Source organism: Camelina sativa, chromosome 5 (genome assembly GCF_030686135.1).
Source record: "Camelina sativa cultivar CO46 ecotype springtype chromosome 5, ASM3068613v1".
Lineage (NCBI taxonomy): Eukaryota > Viridiplantae > Streptophyta > Magnoliopsida > Brassicales > Brassicaceae > Camelina > Camelina sativa.
The window spans coordinates 18,999,331-19,015,477 of NC_141884.1; the positions used below are offsets into that span (position 1 = coordinate 18,999,331).

Here is a 16,147-nt window from a genome sequence, read left to right on the forward strand (position 1 = left end):
CTTAGTTGTCTTTTGTTGTTGTTGGTAAAGAGTATTTTCAAGTTGTTTTCTTAGTTGCTCTCTACTCTCTTTGCTTTATTTATATTTTCTTAATAATAATATGCCTACATCATGACGTAATTAAACGTGGTCCAAATACTTATGCAGCCTCCCACACATTGATTTACAGTTACATACTTGAAGAGCTACGTCAAATTTTAACGTTGAAAAACAAAAATAAGAATTAACGTTTTTTTTTAAGAAAGTTATTTTTGTAGTTTATTTAGATAATGAAACGAAGAGAAAAAAAAACCTTTGCGGCGCGTGGGTTTTATTTATTTAGAAAATGAATATGATTGGGAAATTGAAAAGAGACACGTTGAAAATGTGAAGTGTGTGGTGGATGTAGAGGTGGAATCAATTTGGGTAAGTGGTCCTTATTGTTAAGGCATCCTTCTGTAATTTAAGCCAATTGAGAAAGACAGCTAACTAATTAACAATCTTACAATTTTCCACATAAGTGGTCCTTATTTTTTTCTATAATCTACTTATAAGTTATGCCGATCACGATTCATGAGAATGTGATATATGACCGAGTAACAATAAAAACATCAGATATCTTTTGCCGGTATATATGTATGTATTTGATGCTGATCACATGATTTCACCAATCGCACCGAGAGGTTTACAGTTATATGTCGACAACTTTGTTCAATCTGATGTGTAAAAGAATGTGAAAAAAGTAGATTTGACATGTCGACTGTTTTATGCAAAACGGCGAACCGCGCAAATTAATATAGGATCAGTACAAGTGTACGATTTGTTTGGATCCATACACTAAATGAGTTTTCATAGTATATAGTACCTAATTATCAGAAGTAGTGGATCCATATATTTTAAACTAATATATATATATATATATATATATATATATTAATCTAATATATCATTTTATTTTATTTTGCAATAAAACCAGCTATCATGAACTTGATTTTTGGTATTAGATGCATAATTAAGAGTGGAGATTATTTTGTTAAATCAGGGTATTGGCTTAATTGTCAGGTAAATGAAAAGGAGGTGTTGCAAGATGCGTTTTTAGCAAAGTCGGATTAAGTCGATTGGAATGAAAGTTGATGCTCTTTGTCGTGTCTATGGTATAGAAGGAGAAACTATAAACCATGTTCTTTCCAGTTGAAAGGTAAGTATGAGCCCTTTCAAACTTTCCATCTCCTAGAGATGGTATTATAAACTTCTCAATTTTTGACAATATGCATCATATGAAATGTTGGGGCGTGTCTTGGTCTTAGAAGAAACAGGTTATTGGTGGTGCTTGAATTTTGTGACATGAGAATGATATTTTCTTTGCACATAGTCGTAGAGTACGTATTTAGTAACACCTGACAGCCTTAACGAAACACAACTGCATTTCTTTGTTGAGGGTGGTGGGGATCGGAGTATGTGTAGTATTAACTATTAAGACCTTGTTTATAGGGGGTTCATAGAGAAGATCTTAGTCTTTTGGTGAAAAAAAATAAATCAGAAATGAAGAAAAATGGTAAGATCTCCCCTTATATAAGAGACTGAATCTTGGTCTAAGGAGCGATACGTGTCGCTATTCTATTGGTCGAACAAATAAAACAAAAAATAAAAAAAAAACATTTCCTGCTTGATTTTTTTTCTTTTTTCCTTTCTCTCTCTCTCGGTTGCGATTGAATCAACGAAACCATTGATGAATTTGGAATCAGAAGCTTGAAGGTTGGCTCAATCATTTGAATCAATTGGAATCAGAAAGGGAAGTTTCTTTTTTATTCTCTCTTTCTCTGTTTTGAAATTGGAATTGAATCTGATATCAATCTTTGTTTTTGGGGGCGGGTTTGAATTTTATGTGAAACAGAGTGAAGATGGACGTAGATGTTCCAGTATCCGTAGCGTATAATTTCTACTTGGATCGTGAATCTTTTCCTTAATGGATGCCTTTTATTTCATCCGTAGAGGTAAAAATTTCGATCTTGAGATTTCAGAAGAGGTTCTTGCTTGCTTTTTAGATTATAACTTGGTTTAGTGTTGTTGTTCTCTGTTGTTCTCTGTTGTTAGGTGTTATAACTTGGCTTAGTGTTGTTGTTCTCTGTTCTCTGTTTGTGTGTTAAACTGTTGGCTTTTTGTTTTTGTTGTTGCTTGTTGCAGCCTACTCCTAATCAAAAGATTCATTGGAGATCTCTTGAAGGTCTTCCTAATAAGTAATCAAAGAGACCAGTAATATTCAACTGTTTTTCTTCTTATCTTCTCTCTTATCTAATTGAGCCTAACATTTGAATTTAATTTGCAGAGAGACACCCAACAGATAACAAAGATTACAAATTGCAGAGGTTCTTGCTTGCTTTTTAATTTGCAGAGGTTCTTCTTATCTTCTCGCTTAAGTATTTTTAGAAGATAAGAAGAACCCTTTTTAAGTATTATATTCGATCTTGAGATTTCAGAAGAGGTTCTTGCTTGCTTTTTAGATTATAACTTGGTTTAGTGTTGTTGTTCTCTGTTGTTAGGTGTTATAATGAGTTTAAAATTGTTGTTGTTCTCTGTTGTTCTCTGTTGTTAGGTGTTATAACTTGAGGATTTTAAAATTGATTCGCACAAGGACGCCAAAGAAAAGCATCTTTACAAACTGATCTTTTACATGAGTTTATCGTATGAAGCATCTTTCAAGTGTGAGTATATAAACACTAAAACACATCATCCTGTCTCTACATTTTGTGTCATATCAGTAAGTAAACTACAAAAATTCTAAGAGTACGTGAGTAATAATCTAAAAAGAGTAATGTCATCTCTGTTTCTGACATTTTGGAGTATTCTTACAGGTTTTTTTGCTCTCTCCTTCCTTCCTTCCTTCCTCTGACTACAAGATCCTGGTTCTTTAAATGATATAAAAATTTTCTGGATCATATATAGTTTCCTGATAAGGTTCTTGATTAATGAGGGACTAGACTTCTTTTGTTATAGTTACTTTGGTCATTAGGAGGGGAATGCTGGGATACTAGACCAATCTGCTATGCATTAAGTGAATTGTCAGTCCAATGTTCAACTAGTTTGTTGCATATTTTATTAAATTGATGGTTTAAACTCCTGCAATTAATGAGTCTAAAGATTTGAGACATTGAAATGCTTTTTTTGATACAGGCGAAAAACATGAACCGCTGAGCTGGGATTTGAGAGTATATATTGCTTTAGACGTAGCACGCGGTCTAGAGTATCTTCACGATGGGGTAAGCTACTTGCTAAAACCATCCACCATTTGAATGCATCTCTTAGAAATTACAACTTCAAAACTCATTTACTATTATTTTGGCAGAGGAGAGATCCCCGAGACTATGGAAATGGAATGCGGTGATCTCTACTTCATACGCTACAAGATTGTTAAAGGAGCAATCATATCTGGCCAAATTGACTTGATCTGAGCTCAGTCATGGATTTTTCACTCAAATCTCTTTCCATAGCCATAAGTGAAAGATAGTGCTACCATTGTTCATTATGTCATGAACCTGATTTACTTGAGTTGTATAGTGGATTACATCACAATTCGTCTCTAAAAGTAACAATGTTTTGATAGGTCGAAATGTTAAAAGAGATCTTTTTGAGGTTTCACTCTATTGCAGTGTAAGATGAACCAATTTCTTCAAGTTCTTTGTACCTTGAAATAACTTGTATGCTAACATTGCTGTATATTTGGGCAAAATTTGGAGCAAATCAGTATTATGTTTTTATTATATTTTTATTATAAATCATTCTCTCTATTTATGAATTGGTAATTTGTATTATGTTTTTATTATTGTTTTGTATGTTTGAAAATTAAAAAATGGAATATTTTCTAATTTTATAAAATCTTAAATGTTTACACATTTATACCACTTCTATTCTATTTAAAATTTTTAAATTTTTAAAATCAATATTTTCAAAAATAAGAGACCCAAAATAAAAACCTACCAATAAATGAGAAAATTTTATCTAAGAGATCGTGGGTTCTTATATTTCAAACAGTACACAATTAATTCATAAAAAATTTAAGAACCCCCCTTACTCCAACCCACCCATAAACATGCTCTAAGGTCTAGAGATTTCTAAGAAATTGACACATGACAGTTCAAAACCTCAATATATGTGGCATGCTATTCTTTATAATATCTTTTCTCATACTTCTCTATTCTTTTTCCAAGTTTAAATCCATCGATTCTTTTATAAATTTGATGAATTGAAAATTTTAAAGTTTTTTTTGGATTTACTTTACTTTTGAAGTTTAATATGTAACTAAAAACCAAACCGAGTTTTATTGAATCGAACTAAACCAAGTTGAACTAAATCAAACCGAACACAATCCTAATAAAATTGTGAGTAGCATAGTTGAGTTGGGTTATAATTTTTCTAAAACCAAAATACACTAAACACAAAAATAAACCGACATGCCCACTCCTGATTCTATAAAGTTTAAAGTGACTGATTTGGTTCGTCCTTGAGATTTACCAAAGGGAAAATAAAAGAAACGAGACTTTAGGGTTTAAGCAAAAAGAGACTTGAGTCTCCACCACACGGCGCAAGACAGGAGCTTTTGTTGTTCGGATATGGAACACATCCCATTCGATCTCGTTATCGAGATACTCTTGAAACTGCCGGCAAAGTCTATAGCGAGATTTAGCTGCGTATCGAAGCTATGGGGTTCCACATTCCGCACTCCAGATTTCACTGAATCCTTCTTCACCATATCTTCTTCGTCTCACCCGAAGCTTTTGATCACTTGTAAATTAGACCAGAAAACGTTCTTCTTCTCATCGCCACAGCCTCAAAACCTGTCGTGTCCTACTACTATAACCGCCAATTTTCATTCGAGCTTCCCAATGAATTGTCCCTCGGACAATTGTCGTCCTGTTCGGGGCTTCGTATACGGTAATACTCAATGGATTCTTGATGCAACGGATGGTCCTGTGCAATTGATATGTAACCCTAGCACAGGACAGTTCTTAACCTTACCTAAAGTGAAAAAGGGTTTTTGTGTAGAGAAAAGCTGTTTAGGGTATGATCCAATTGACAAACAACTCAAAGTATTGTGCATGGCTTACCGGCCCCTCTTCCCATCATATTCTAACATTAGGAACTGGGAAAAGTTTGTCATGGAGAATGATCAAATGTGATATACCACATTATGGTGCTGGTGTTGGTCCTAGTGATTACGGTCATGTATATGATGGGATATGCATCAATGGTGTGTTGTACTATTTAGCTGTTCTCTCTGAGTGCTTTTTAAGGTTCCGTGACATAGTTTGCTTTGATGTTAGATCTGAGAAGTTCTCTTATATCGAGAGAGATCAAGACATGGAAGGAAAGCTTGAATCAACTGATGGTGAACTTGTTGAATCAGTTCTGGTCAACTGCAAGGGTAAATTAGCTATGCTTCAGCGCAACTATTCTAGTAAAGATTTATATACCGGTATCAAAATGTGGGTTCTAGAAGACGCCGAGAAGCATCAATGGTCGAGGCATACCTACGTTTTGCCTTCTCCTTGGTTGTATTCATTTGCATGGACTAAGATACGCATTGCTGGAATGACTAGCAGGGGTGAAATTGTGTTCTCGCCCCTCTATAATTACGATGGTTTCTTCATTGTCTTGTACAATCCTAAAAGGAACACTATCGCTAGAGTTGAAATCCAAGGAATGGAAGCTTACAAGAAGGGTGAAGCTTACGTCTTTTTAGACCATGGAGAGGATCTGAATCTTATGGCAAGTATTAATTAAGGACCCTGGGCTCTAACACACTTGTATGGTGTTCATATATATATATATCTAACTAATTAGGCAAGTATATCTAGCACACTTGCTTAATTTACAGCATATATATCTAACTTATGGCAAGTATTAAGGACCCTAGGCTCTAGCTAGCACATTTGTATGGTGTTCATATATATATTCTTATTGGTTCAATACAAATTTTTTAAGCATGCTGTAAATTAATCAAATGAGAAAGACAGCTAGCTAACTAATTAAACAATCTCACAATTTCCACTTTTTCACTACAAAATATACGGCTTCTTACGTCACTTTTTTCAATATCTCACGTCGGTAATAAACCGACTTAAATATATACACGTCGGTTACGAAAGCGACGTAACTTTCATTGACGTAAAATTTTTTTACGTCGGATTTAAAATCGTCGTTATGTTTAGCGACGAAAATTTAGCGTCAGTTGTTGAAATAGTAACGTCAGTTAACATCCGACACTATCCAATCATTGATTATACACTGTTATTTATTATATTTGTATCAAATAAACATAAAATTCAATTTAAATTAAACTTTGAAACAGCAACTGATTCATATAAAATTTAAATGTAGTTTGTACATTAAAACATCAATATCATGGCTGTAAAAAAAAAAAAAAATCATGGAAATACAAAATACATAACATAATTAAAACTGGAGCCTTGCTATTTGTCTGAATTCTGAAGCTTAAAAACAGCAACACGGTGTGCAGCTCTTCCAAATTCAAACCAGAGCTCTTGTAAGATCTGAAATCAATCATAAAAACAGTCTTATAAATCATGAGCAGCTTAAGAATCAAACCAAATCCAAAATGCAATTCTGATTTCATGAGCACTTTAAGAAGTAATGATAACTTGCTCTATCATACTATTTATTGCTTTAAATGAAAACATATAGATAAAAGGACAATACTAATATATATCTCATGAAATAAACATATGCCTAAAGATTACAGAACACTTGTTGTACCTTTTTACGGAGAAGGTTGGCTTCATAGAAGTTTCACGCAGATGCAGAGACCAACGAAAATCACCATGCTACAATGTTGAACAATTCAACAACGACCATAGAAAATATAAGATCATCCCATCTCCAACACCTATATCAACCAATTTCTAGCTCAGTTCTTCATGCTAATACCATACTATATGTACCTTGGAAAACGCCACGCTTAGCCTCCCAAAGTGCATGACATATGTGTCCTGTGAGTTCATCAAACAAAAAGAACACAATATTCCCTGCCAAGCAGACTGAGGCTTCGTAAGTATGTGAATGATCTCACAAGAGTTCTCAATCAAATGCAGTTCATCAAAAAAAAAATCATAAGAGAACATTAAATACAGAAAGCTTTGAAAAACAAATAAGTTCCTGAACCAGATCACATCAGCATCCTGGAGACCATAAAGGGAAGACAATGAATCACTCAATATACAAACCAATAAGTTGTGGCTTTAAGTTACCAAGAGTGTAAGAAACATACCGTGAAAACAAAGCTTTAACCTTTTCAAGAACAATCCGAAGAAAAATGATTCTTCTGCATATCATTTTCAAATAAGAACGAGTCATGAAATTAGCCTCGCCACCAGAGAAATCAACACCTTTTGTTTCAAGTCTGAAACAATGCTTATGCATTTCAACGTGAATACTCTTTAGCATCCAAAGAAATTATCACCAGCGTTAGTTGCAGCTCTACACAACACATCAAAAGCTTTCTTGATCATTTACCAATTCTAAAACTCTCAAAGACGAGATCGATTACAGATCCTGAAGCTGCCCAAGCTTCATTCAAAGTTATCAAAATCATTGTACCATCTTTAGTTGCAGCACTAGTAGTGCACTACGCATCACATCTTCTAGCTTAGGTTCCTCAATTTACTCCTAAGTAATTAAACCAAAAAATCAGAATACATAACACAATAACGTCACGAAGAACACTTCGTAAGATCCAGAAATCAAACTCAAATGCGACTACTAGCACCATAAACAAGAACACGATTTCAGAATGTGGAGCTATTCCCAAGCACGAAACACACAAAGAGCACGATTCCAGAATCTTTTACGGAATCGTCGCCGAATTGATTCTAATTTCATCGACGAACCAAATCAAATCCCTAAATCTAACACCAAATTATATAACACTCACCGGAGACGAAGAAGAATCGCTGAAAGAGGGAAAAATGCGAGAGAGCATAGACAAGAGCCATAAACGATGTTGAGAAGACCAGTGGAGGATGAAGGGAACAAGATGACGAAAGAACGGCTTGGGCCTCCGAGTACATTGCTGGAGACGGGGGATTATAATGAATATACTACGGCGGAGGAGAGTTAGAAATTTATAACATTCCTCTTTTTACATTCATTAAAAATAATAAATTTAAAGTCGGTTTATCAAATGACGCCAAATCCCGTCTTATTAAAAAAGTTAAAGTCGGTTTAACGAGTGACGTTAATAAACCGACGTCTTCCATCCTATTTCTTGTAGTGAATTTGATTCAATATATCTAATCTACTACTTGTATATAACTAAGTTATGCCGATCACGATACATGTGATATGACCGAGTAACAATAAAACCTTAAGATATCTTTTGCCTGTGTTTATGTATTGAAGCTGGTCACATGATTTTACCAATCGCACCGAGAGGTCACAATTATATGTCTACGTACAACTTTGTGTCCTTCATACAAAAGAAAGAAGACAAAAATAACCGAATAAAAGCTGGAACAAATCCATCCACTCTCATTATTAATCTAGAGAGATACTTGGGCTAGATTGATACTTGCTGGGCCTATAAGACGTCCATTAAGTGAAAAATGAAAAGAATTTCTTCTCCTTTCTTCTATGAAGAAATCAAGAAAACAGAAAAGACACGACTGACACGAGAGAAAAACACGAAGAGGATCGTTCTTCTTCTTTCATTCTTCTCCCCCAAATCCCTTCTTCTTCTGCTGCTGCTACGGTAATCTTCATTCAACCTTGACGAGAGATTAGATTTGGTACCCTAGGGTTTTGATTTCGCTTAGATTTCGATTTATCCTCCTCCTCCTCCTTCTTTAACCTAGTTCCAGATTATAGTTTTTGTAAATAACTCTCGATTACTGGCCAAGATTTGGTTTTCTTTTTCTCTCAGATTCTGGGTTTTGAGTCTAATTGCTTCGCTATATTTAGCATACATATGGGTGGTTTTTGTTCATTGTGATTTCTTCGATTTACTAAATATTTTTGACTTTGGTTCTTATTTACTTTTGTTGCTTTTGGCGTTCGACTAGAAAGAAAGAGTTGGTGATTATGACTTCAATTGATGAAGCGTTTCTTCCCATGATGCAGCAGGTAACTTGAAAATTTTCTTCTCCTTAGTGATTGACTTCTTTCATAACTCACTTACTTTTATGTAGTACTAGTGTTGTCTTTGAAGTCAATCTGATTTAGTGAATGACTGACTTCTTCAGGTCCTTCTCTGCTACAAAGTGTTGTATTTGGTTGCCAAACCATCAACACTTACTAACGATATATTCAACATTAACAACAAACAAAAGTTCATCATCATATCATATATTACCACATTGATTTTCCACTTTAGTTCAAGAGAGATAGAGACGAAATGTCTTAAGAGTGATCAGTTTTCATATTATTGATTTGTATACACTTAACTCCGTTCTTATACTAAGGTTCTTCAACTTACATTGAGACTAATTTTGGCAGGAGATCATGCTTGAGTTTCGTGCTGGGAAAATGTCTTTGCAGGGAACTAGAGTTGTTCCTGATTCACGAAAAGGACTTGTCCGCATTGTTAGAGTAATGTCTGACACTTTTTTTTATTTTATTTTCCACAATGTAGTTATCACATATGAATTGTTGTTCCATTGAACGTTTGGGCTGTATCAGCTTTTCTGATGGTGCTATTATTGAAATGAAAGCATATATGAATCTAGTTTTTGTTGTTACATTACTCGTTCTCTGTAAAAATTTAACCCGGGTTTTGTTTTCTCTTTTAGGGTGATGAGGGACTGGTTCATTTCATGTGGCTTGATCGAAACCTTAATACAGTAGAAGACGTATCCTCTGCACTTTTCTTTTGAGATATAGAATCGGATTAAAGGTTCTCCAAGTATTATTAAGTCTTTGCCGAGTCAGTTAATTTGTATCTTGGGGACAATCAAATTTCTTAGCTCAATCCATCTGGAAGGTTGTTTCTTTTCGCTTTGACATGCATGAATATAAAAAAATCCAGGGATTTATTTATTAATTGTTGCTACCAGATGTCCCAATTACGAAGTTTTTCCCTTGACAATACCATTTATAGGATCAAATTGTTTTCCCAGATGAAGCTCTATTTGAAAAGGTATGCCTGTTGAGTTGAGGCTGCTAGCTTGTGCATTATTAATATCAGACTGTGACCACAGCGTACTTGTTTCTGTTTAGGTTAATCAATCATCAGACAGGGTGTATATTCTGAAGTTCAACAGTGATGACCGCAAGTTATTCTTTTGGATGCAGGTCACTTGTTTGTCTTTTTTAAAGATGTGTGTGTATCTTTGTTCACCTAATCACTTTCATCTTTGATCTTATTTGTTTCTCAGAACTCTTTTTCTAACTTATTTTGCAGGAGCCAAGAGCTGAAGGTGATGCAGAGCTGTGCTCTTCGGTCAATCAATACCTCAATCAACCAATAGGCATGTAACATTCTTACCCTTGTTACAAACCGTCTATGATATGCTTGTATCCTTGTACCAGTGTCTTTCTTGCCATTTAACCTTTCAACTTGCATGATTAGCGAACTAACTTTCTTATCCTTAAATACATATTCGTTCATACTATCATGCATATTATTCTGGCATTTTATGTGTCAACACGGATTCTATAAAAATGTCATGGCACTATACTAAGGAGCTTCCTTTCCAACGAGCATCAACCACAATTCACTTTCATCAATTCATGTGAAGTTTTTAGTAAATACGAAATATCAGCTTTGCAATAATAAGTTCAATCCTTGCTTGTCATTGTTGGATTGTGTAATAAGAAAAGTTTGAAGTGAGGAGCTTAAATGTGTATTATTTTTTAGCACTACAAAACTTTTCCTATCCCAGATGGACGCCAAAAATTGTAGCTATCTTTACTTATACTGTAATTAAGATTCTGCATTAATTCACATATGAGCGTGTAAATGTTATTTTCTCATCACTTTTTTTTTTGTATTACACATGCCCTTGATAGGGACAATGCTTAGTCATTTTGCATAGGAGGAATCAATCTAATAAATTTTCTTTTGAACCAGAGTTTCAAGATGAAGACGAACTTGCAGCTGCTGTCACGGATGAACTTCTGGAAGACATGGCAGAAGATAATACCTCATCTAGGTACCAATTATATCAAGATAGTAATGTGTCTTTTAGCTTTTCAAAGTATATAACTGGCTTACCATTTTATCTTCAGAAGTGGGTTTGATTGCTGTGTTGTCAGTGTCATGAAAACAGATATTGCTATGTGCTATTTTTCTTTATGTTCCTTCTGTGAAATGCTTTGGTGACTTACATCCTACTGTGCACATTAAAGTTTCTCTAGACATGGCTACCCAGTGGTAAATAGGTGCATGCTAAAATCTATCAGCTTCTCTATGTTGATGAGATTCTGGAACATAGTCATATAAAGAATGACCTACAAGTTCTTTTTCATAATCGTGTGAAGATTTTCAACAGATATGCTTGAATTTGAGTTTGAATACCATGTGAAAAGACGCAATTAATTGCTGCAAATGGTATTGTCTTATATGAATGCTATGGCTTATATGAATTTATTCATCTTGAATAGAGCTGGAAACTTGGTTGTACCAAATTTGTCTACAGAGGTGAGTGACGTGACATCTTCGGCTGGACCAGTTAAGCTGGCAGACCTGCAAAGAATTCTGAACAACCTCTCTGCTGGCCCTGTAGGTACAGTTCTCTATCCTTAGGTTCTCCTGTCAGTAGGCTTTTCTGGTTTCCCTCTTATACTCATTCAGGTATGGTCGGTATTGTGTAGGTATTGCTGGAGATGAAGAAGGTAAATACTTTCAATATAGATATATTTTTTAAGTATTATGATGTCGAGCGAGTACAACATCTATTTGTGCTGAAGTCTGTATGGATTGGAAATGGGAGTGCCCAGCTTTTCTATATGTGATTAGTAATCTGTCCGCAGCTGTTATTCTTCTTTCTTTCTTTCTTTCTGCCATTGTCCATTCTTGACCTCATTGTCCACTCATATTAAATCATTCATAGGTTTAGCATTAGGCGACATCTTGAAGCCGGAGTTGATTATGCCATTGCTTGAGATGTTGCCGGTACAAGAACGACTGTCTTCACATTTACCTGAGGTTTATCTTGAGCTTCACTGTTTTCTGTATTCTATGAAGATGAATCCTACATGCAATATTCTTCTTGTTAGTTCCGTCTTTTGAAAATGTTAGAGGAAAGACCAAGTCAAGTTGTGTATTTAGGGTAAATAGCACAGAAGGTCATTGAGTTATGAAATGGTTTAGGGGTAGGATTACAAAGGGTTGTTGCAGGGGGTTATACCTAAAATTTATTTACGTCTATGAATTGTATATTGTTTGACACTGGGAACTCAACCAGTAAATTCCTATATTCAATCCATAGGTTGGACTTGATCAACAAGAAAAGTCACTTATTCTTGACCAATAACCAAACCGAGACCCTAGACAGATTCAGAATGAATCTAACTTACTTTTAACTTTTAACTTGTTAGCTCTCTAGCTAACAGGCTCAACTACTGTTTGTGGAGCTGACAACACAGCTACACTAAAGCCGCGTAGGCTACTTACATGGTTATGTACTATAGACTAACACAAAAGCCAATGACAGGGACACTGTAGGGCAGAAGATATTCTGGAGTTGTTGCAGAGCCCTCCTTTTCGTCAACAAATAGATGCATTTACCTATGTAAGCCCATCTGTGACAATGTTGTTTCCATTCATGGCTTTATATTCTAATTCAACCCTTAATATCTATTTTAGGTACTTCGCACAGGACAAATAGATTTGACTCAGTTTGGTATAGACCCAAGTAAATGTGAGTCAGATTCTTATAATAGACTTTCCGAAGGCATCATCATCAGTATTGTTGTTTCACTTTTCTAAAGCAGTTTTTTTTTCAACTCTCTTGCAGTCAAGTTCACAGTTGTCTCATTCCTTGAAGCACTTGAGGATTCGGTTTCAACGCAATCAAAGGATGCAATGGATGAGACTTAAAACTCTTTTTCATATTTCTCATGAGTTTGGTTCAAACTTTGACATTTCAAATGAGGAAAAAAGATCTTCGTTGGTTGATGATAGATTAAAAGATTTATGTAGTGGTTCTTGAAATTGTAAGTGTTGGGATTTTAACTTTTTGCCACAAAGGTTTCTGTCGTTCGTTTTATGATTTACGTATTTTAACTAGGCGCTGGTTCAATAAAAGTGTGTGTTCGAAATTTTATTCTATTAATATAGGTAGGCATGAGGTTCTATTATCACAACCCACATTTCCATGCCAAATTTTAAAACCAAGATGTTAAAATTAATGCAGGTGGTTTAGGAAGTAATGAACTGATACAGGTAGCTTACGAGACAATAGCAACTCTGCAAACTAAACAAACAACCTAACCCAATTTTAAAAAGGAAAGAAAACCAACGATAATTATGCTTTCAAATGTCATATTGCTGCCACTATAAAATTGGAATTGAACACAAATAATAGTAAAAAGAAAAATGAAAAGTCAAACGTACAGAAAACCAAATGCATAAAAATGTGCCAAATAGATTTGGGCCTGAAAGCCCCAGAAGCCACATCTGTGTAATGCTAAGGCCCATAAATCTCATTTTTCTTCTTCCTCCGCAGATAGAGAGAGAGAGACACACACACAAGGCTATGCCGACGACCTTAAATTCCGTCATCGCCACGAACCTAGCTCCGAAAGTTTCATCGAATTGGCTTAACCGGGATGTTTATAGCCGTCGGATTAGCTTTAGCTCCGTGAACTGCTCTTTGGAAACGACGGAAGATGAACGGTGGGTGAAGCTGAAGAGCGGGAACGATTCACTGGAGATATGCAGAGTTGTCAACGGAATGTGGCAGACGAGTGGAGGATGGGGTAAGATCGATCGAAACGACGCCGTTGATGCGATGCTTCGATACGCCGATGCTGGTCTCTCCACCTTCGACATGGCCGACATTTGTAAGTAGCTTTGACTTAAGAGTACAGTTTACTAAAATTAGCTTAGAAATTAACAAAACTGGAAATAATAAGATTACTGAATTTTGATGATTAGCTAATGTGTGGTGCTGTGTTTTACTCACAGAAGGTTTAGTGTGGGAGATTAGTGAAATGGAGTTTGTGCTTAATTGGTTTCTCTTATGTTTTAGATGGTCCTTCTGAAGATCTTTACGGCGTTTTTATCAATAGAGTTCGTCGAGAACGTCCACCAGAGTACTTGGAAAAGATTAAAGGGTAAGTTACAAAGTTCAAAACTCAATTCCAAGCAAGTTGATCAGACTTTGTAAAAGAGAACTGGCTAAGTGATTTGATTAGGGTATTTTTTCATATGGATGCAGTTTGACAAAATGGGTACCTCCTCCAGTGAAAATGACTAGTAGTTATGTTCGTGAGAACATCGATAAATCGCGGAAGAAAATGGCTGTGGCTTCTCTTGACATGCTTCAGTTTCACTGGTGTGTGTTTCTTACTTTAACTTCACATGCTAGTACTTGATGTGTTCTGTAGTGACTTTTTACAATCCGTGCATCATTATTTGCTAATCTGTAATTGTGGGATAGGTGGGATTATGCGAATGATGGTTATCTTGATGCACTGAAGCACCTCACTGACTTAAAAGAGCAAGGTAAAGCTCCTTTCTTGTGATTTTTCGTTTTATTAATCTACCGGCTTGTTTAAACTGCAGCATCGTCGATTTGCTTGCAGGTAAAATCAAGACAATTGCTTTGACCAATTTTGATACTGAGAGACTTCAGATAATCTTAGAGAATGGAATCCCTGTCGTTAGCAATCAGGTGAAGGCCAGCCCGATGTGTCTTTTATTCAGACTCTTTTGTTTTGTATATCTCTGACTCTCTGTGCGAATTCTTTCAAGGTGCAACACTCCATTGTAGACATGCGTCCTCAACAGAGAATGGCTCAGCTTTGCGAGCTTACAGGCGTCAAACTTATAACGTAACAATACTCTATGGAATTCTTGGTCGACTTCTTTCTCTTTACACCTGAGTTAACCATACATTGTTGGGCCTTGGGTACAGATATGGGACAGTAATGGGTGGTCTTCTGTCAGAGAAGTTTCTTGGTACCAATCTAACAATCCCTTTTGCTGGCCCTCGCTTGGATACTCCTTCTCTCCAAAAGTACAAAAAGGTAAGGGTTCTAATCATCCACAGATTAACCCTGTCAATGGCAGTTCTGAAATGTATTATTAAGTGTTCATCATGGTATTACTGGTTTAAGATTTTTGAGGGTGAAATTACAGATGGTTGATGCATGGGGAGGGTGGAATCTATTCCAAAACTTACTTCGAACGATGAAGAACATAGCCTCAAAACATGGAGTTTCGATTCCGACAGTGGCTGTGAGATATGTACTAGATCAGGTATTAGTTCTGACTCATAGTACCAATCTGGTTCGTTAATTTTTCTGAAAAATGGGAATCTCATCTCAGCAAGGAGTCGCTGGATCAATGATTGGGGTGAGACTCGGGTTAGCGGAGCACATACAAGACGCAAATGCTATATTCTCATTGGTATTGGATGAAGAAGATGTTGATAGCATACAAGAGGTTACCAAGAAAGGTAACGATCTTCTCCAAGTGATTGGCGACTGTGGAGACGAATACAGACGTACATGATGTGCATGGTAGTATGTAATTTGCACTGTATACAGTAAACTCATGTAATTACAATTTTATGTGTAGAGAGAATCATTAAGACTTCTCTGGCTTTATTTTTCTTCTCAGCGTAATTACAATTCTTGCATAAACCACAAAGTTACATATAAGATATCTATGTCTCTTAGTCTACAACTTTTCTGGCCTTCAGTAATCTTTAATATGCATTAGTGAAAACTACGAATCCACTTTAGAATCTCTATAGCTGTAGAACTTAAAGGGTGATTTGTGATGTGCAACTTGTGATGTAGTTTTACGCATGTAAACATAGCTTTATTGAAATACCAGCTAGTTTACTAATTATTCAAAGCACATGACCAAGATAAGAGATCTGCATTGGGGGTTTATTCTCAGCAATATTAAAAATAAAAATAATAAAAACGTAAACTTGAAAAGTTGTGGATCGAAAGCTATCCGTCTTGGCTCGAGCGGTCACCTCCG

General features: G+C 35.6%; 3 protein-coding genes, 2 long non-coding RNA genes and 1 pseudogene across 38 annotated transcripts in view; 4 read left to right on the forward strand and 2 right to left on the reverse strand.

Moving 5' to 3' along the window:
• Positions 1-868: 868 nt before the first annotated feature.
• Positions 869-3,615, forward strand: LOC147943998 (uncharacterized). 21 transcript variants are annotated; one of them, XR_015557152.1, is made up of 9 exons: positions 1,044-1,177; positions 1,471-1,973; positions 2,164-2,216; positions 2,306-2,461; positions 2,573-2,737; positions 2,832-2,882; positions 2,974-3,038; positions 3,151-3,236; positions 3,323-3,615. It is a non-coding gene; the product is annotated as an uncharacterized LOC147943998 (long non-coding RNA). The 21 variants fall into 21 exon arrangements; XR_015557150.1 differs by having other exon boundaries at positions 2,573-2,681; XR_015557142.1 differs by having other exon boundaries at positions 2,306-2,373.
• Positions 3,616-4,586: 971 nt separating this feature from the next.
• Positions 4,587-5,757, forward strand: LOC104789273 (F-box protein At3g61340 pseudogene; annotated as a pseudogene).
• A 552-nt stretch (positions 5,758-6,309) lies between these two features.
• Positions 6,310-8,264, reverse strand: LOC147943999 (uncharacterized). Of its 9 annotated transcripts, none has more exons than XR_015557161.1 (6): positions 7,925-8,264; positions 7,591-7,659; positions 7,262-7,470; positions 6,936-7,172; positions 6,751-6,818; positions 6,310-6,527 (listed from the first exon to the last, which is right to left on the reverse strand). It is a non-coding gene; the product is annotated as an uncharacterized LOC147943999 (long non-coding RNA). The 9 variants fall into 9 exon arrangements; XR_015557164.1 differs by having other exon boundaries at positions 6,936-7,019; positions 7,925-8,089; XR_015557163.1 differs by having other exon boundaries at positions 6,936-7,031; positions 7,925-8,089.
• A 263-nt stretch (positions 8,265-8,527) lies between these two features.
• Positions 8,528-13,248, forward strand: LOC147944000 (26S proteasome regulatory subunit RPN13). 6 transcript variants are annotated; one of them, XM_087450298.1, is made up of 14 exons: positions 8,528-8,740; positions 9,051-9,111; positions 9,484-9,576; positions 9,777-9,836; positions 10,085-10,123; positions 10,204-10,278; positions 10,388-10,454; positions 11,057-11,138; positions 11,590-11,711; positions 11,800-11,820; positions 12,039-12,133; positions 12,642-12,719; positions 12,794-12,848; positions 12,945-13,248. In XM_087450298.1, exons 1-14 carry the CDS (start codon positions 8,595-8,597, stop codon positions 13,025-13,027), a joined length of 1,077 nt encoding a protein of 358 aa, XP_087306424.1. In that variant the 5' UTR covers positions 8,528-8,594; the 3' UTR covers positions 13,028-13,248. The 6 variants fall into 6 exon arrangements, 4 of the variants coding, with proteins under 4 accessions (XP_087306424.1, XP_087306425.1, XP_087306426.1 ...); XM_087450299.1 differs by having other exon boundaries at positions 8,602-8,740; positions 9,055-9,111; XM_087450300.1 differs by having other exon boundaries at positions 8,625-8,740; positions 9,231-9,576.
• A 347-nt stretch (positions 13,249-13,595) lies between these two features.
• On the forward strand, positions 13,596-15,750 carry LOC147944001 (putative oxidoreductase At1g06690, chloroplastic). Its single transcript, XM_087450302.1, has 9 exons — positions 13,596-13,992; positions 14,181-14,265; positions 14,370-14,486; positions 14,592-14,656; positions 14,737-14,825; positions 14,906-14,985; positions 15,069-15,180; positions 15,293-15,412; positions 15,482-15,750. Exons 1-9 carry the CDS (start codon positions 13,614-13,616, stop codon positions 15,665-15,667), a joined length of 1,233 nt encoding a protein of 410 aa, XP_087306428.1. The 5' UTR covers positions 13,596-13,613; the 3' UTR covers positions 15,668-15,750.
• A 260-nt stretch (positions 15,751-16,010) lies between these two features.
• Positions 16,011-16,147, reverse strand: part of LOC147944002 (uncharacterized) — a 988-nt gene continuing 851 nt past the window's right edge. Inside the window, exon 4 of the mRNA XM_087512426.1 lies at positions 16,011-16,037. Within this exon, the coding sequence (XP_087368552.1) occupies positions 16,011-16,037 (27 nt within the window). The remainder of the gene's footprint in view (positions 16,038-16,147) is intronic.

Excerpts from the sequence above, each read along its gene's own strand:
- LOC147944000 (XM_087450298.1), top strand. The coding sequence starts at position 8,595 with ATGAAAAGAATTTCTTCTCCTTTCTTCTATGAAGAAATCAAGAAAACA. Across the intron at positions 10,124-10,203 it reads ATGAAGCTCTATTTGAAAAG|GTTAATCAATCATCAGACAG; the intron begins GTATGCCTGTTG and ends GTTTCTGTTTAG. Across the intron at positions 12,849-12,944 it reads TGGTATAGACCCAAGTAAAT|TCAAGTTCACAGTTGTCTCA; the intron begins GTGAGTCAGATT and ends ACTCTCTTGCAG.
- LOC147944001 (XM_087450302.1), top strand. The coding sequence starts at position 13,614 with ATGCTAAGGCCCATAAATCTCATTTTTCTTCTTCCTCCGCAGATAGAG. Across the intron at positions 14,487-14,591 it reads GACATGCTTCAGTTTCACTG|GTGGGATTATGCGAATGATG; the intron begins GTGTGTGTTTCT and ends ATTGTGGGATAG. Across the intron at positions 15,181-15,292 it reads CTCTCCAAAAGTACAAAAAG|ATGGTTGATGCATGGGGAGG; the intron begins GTAAGGGTTCTA and ends GTGAAATTACAG.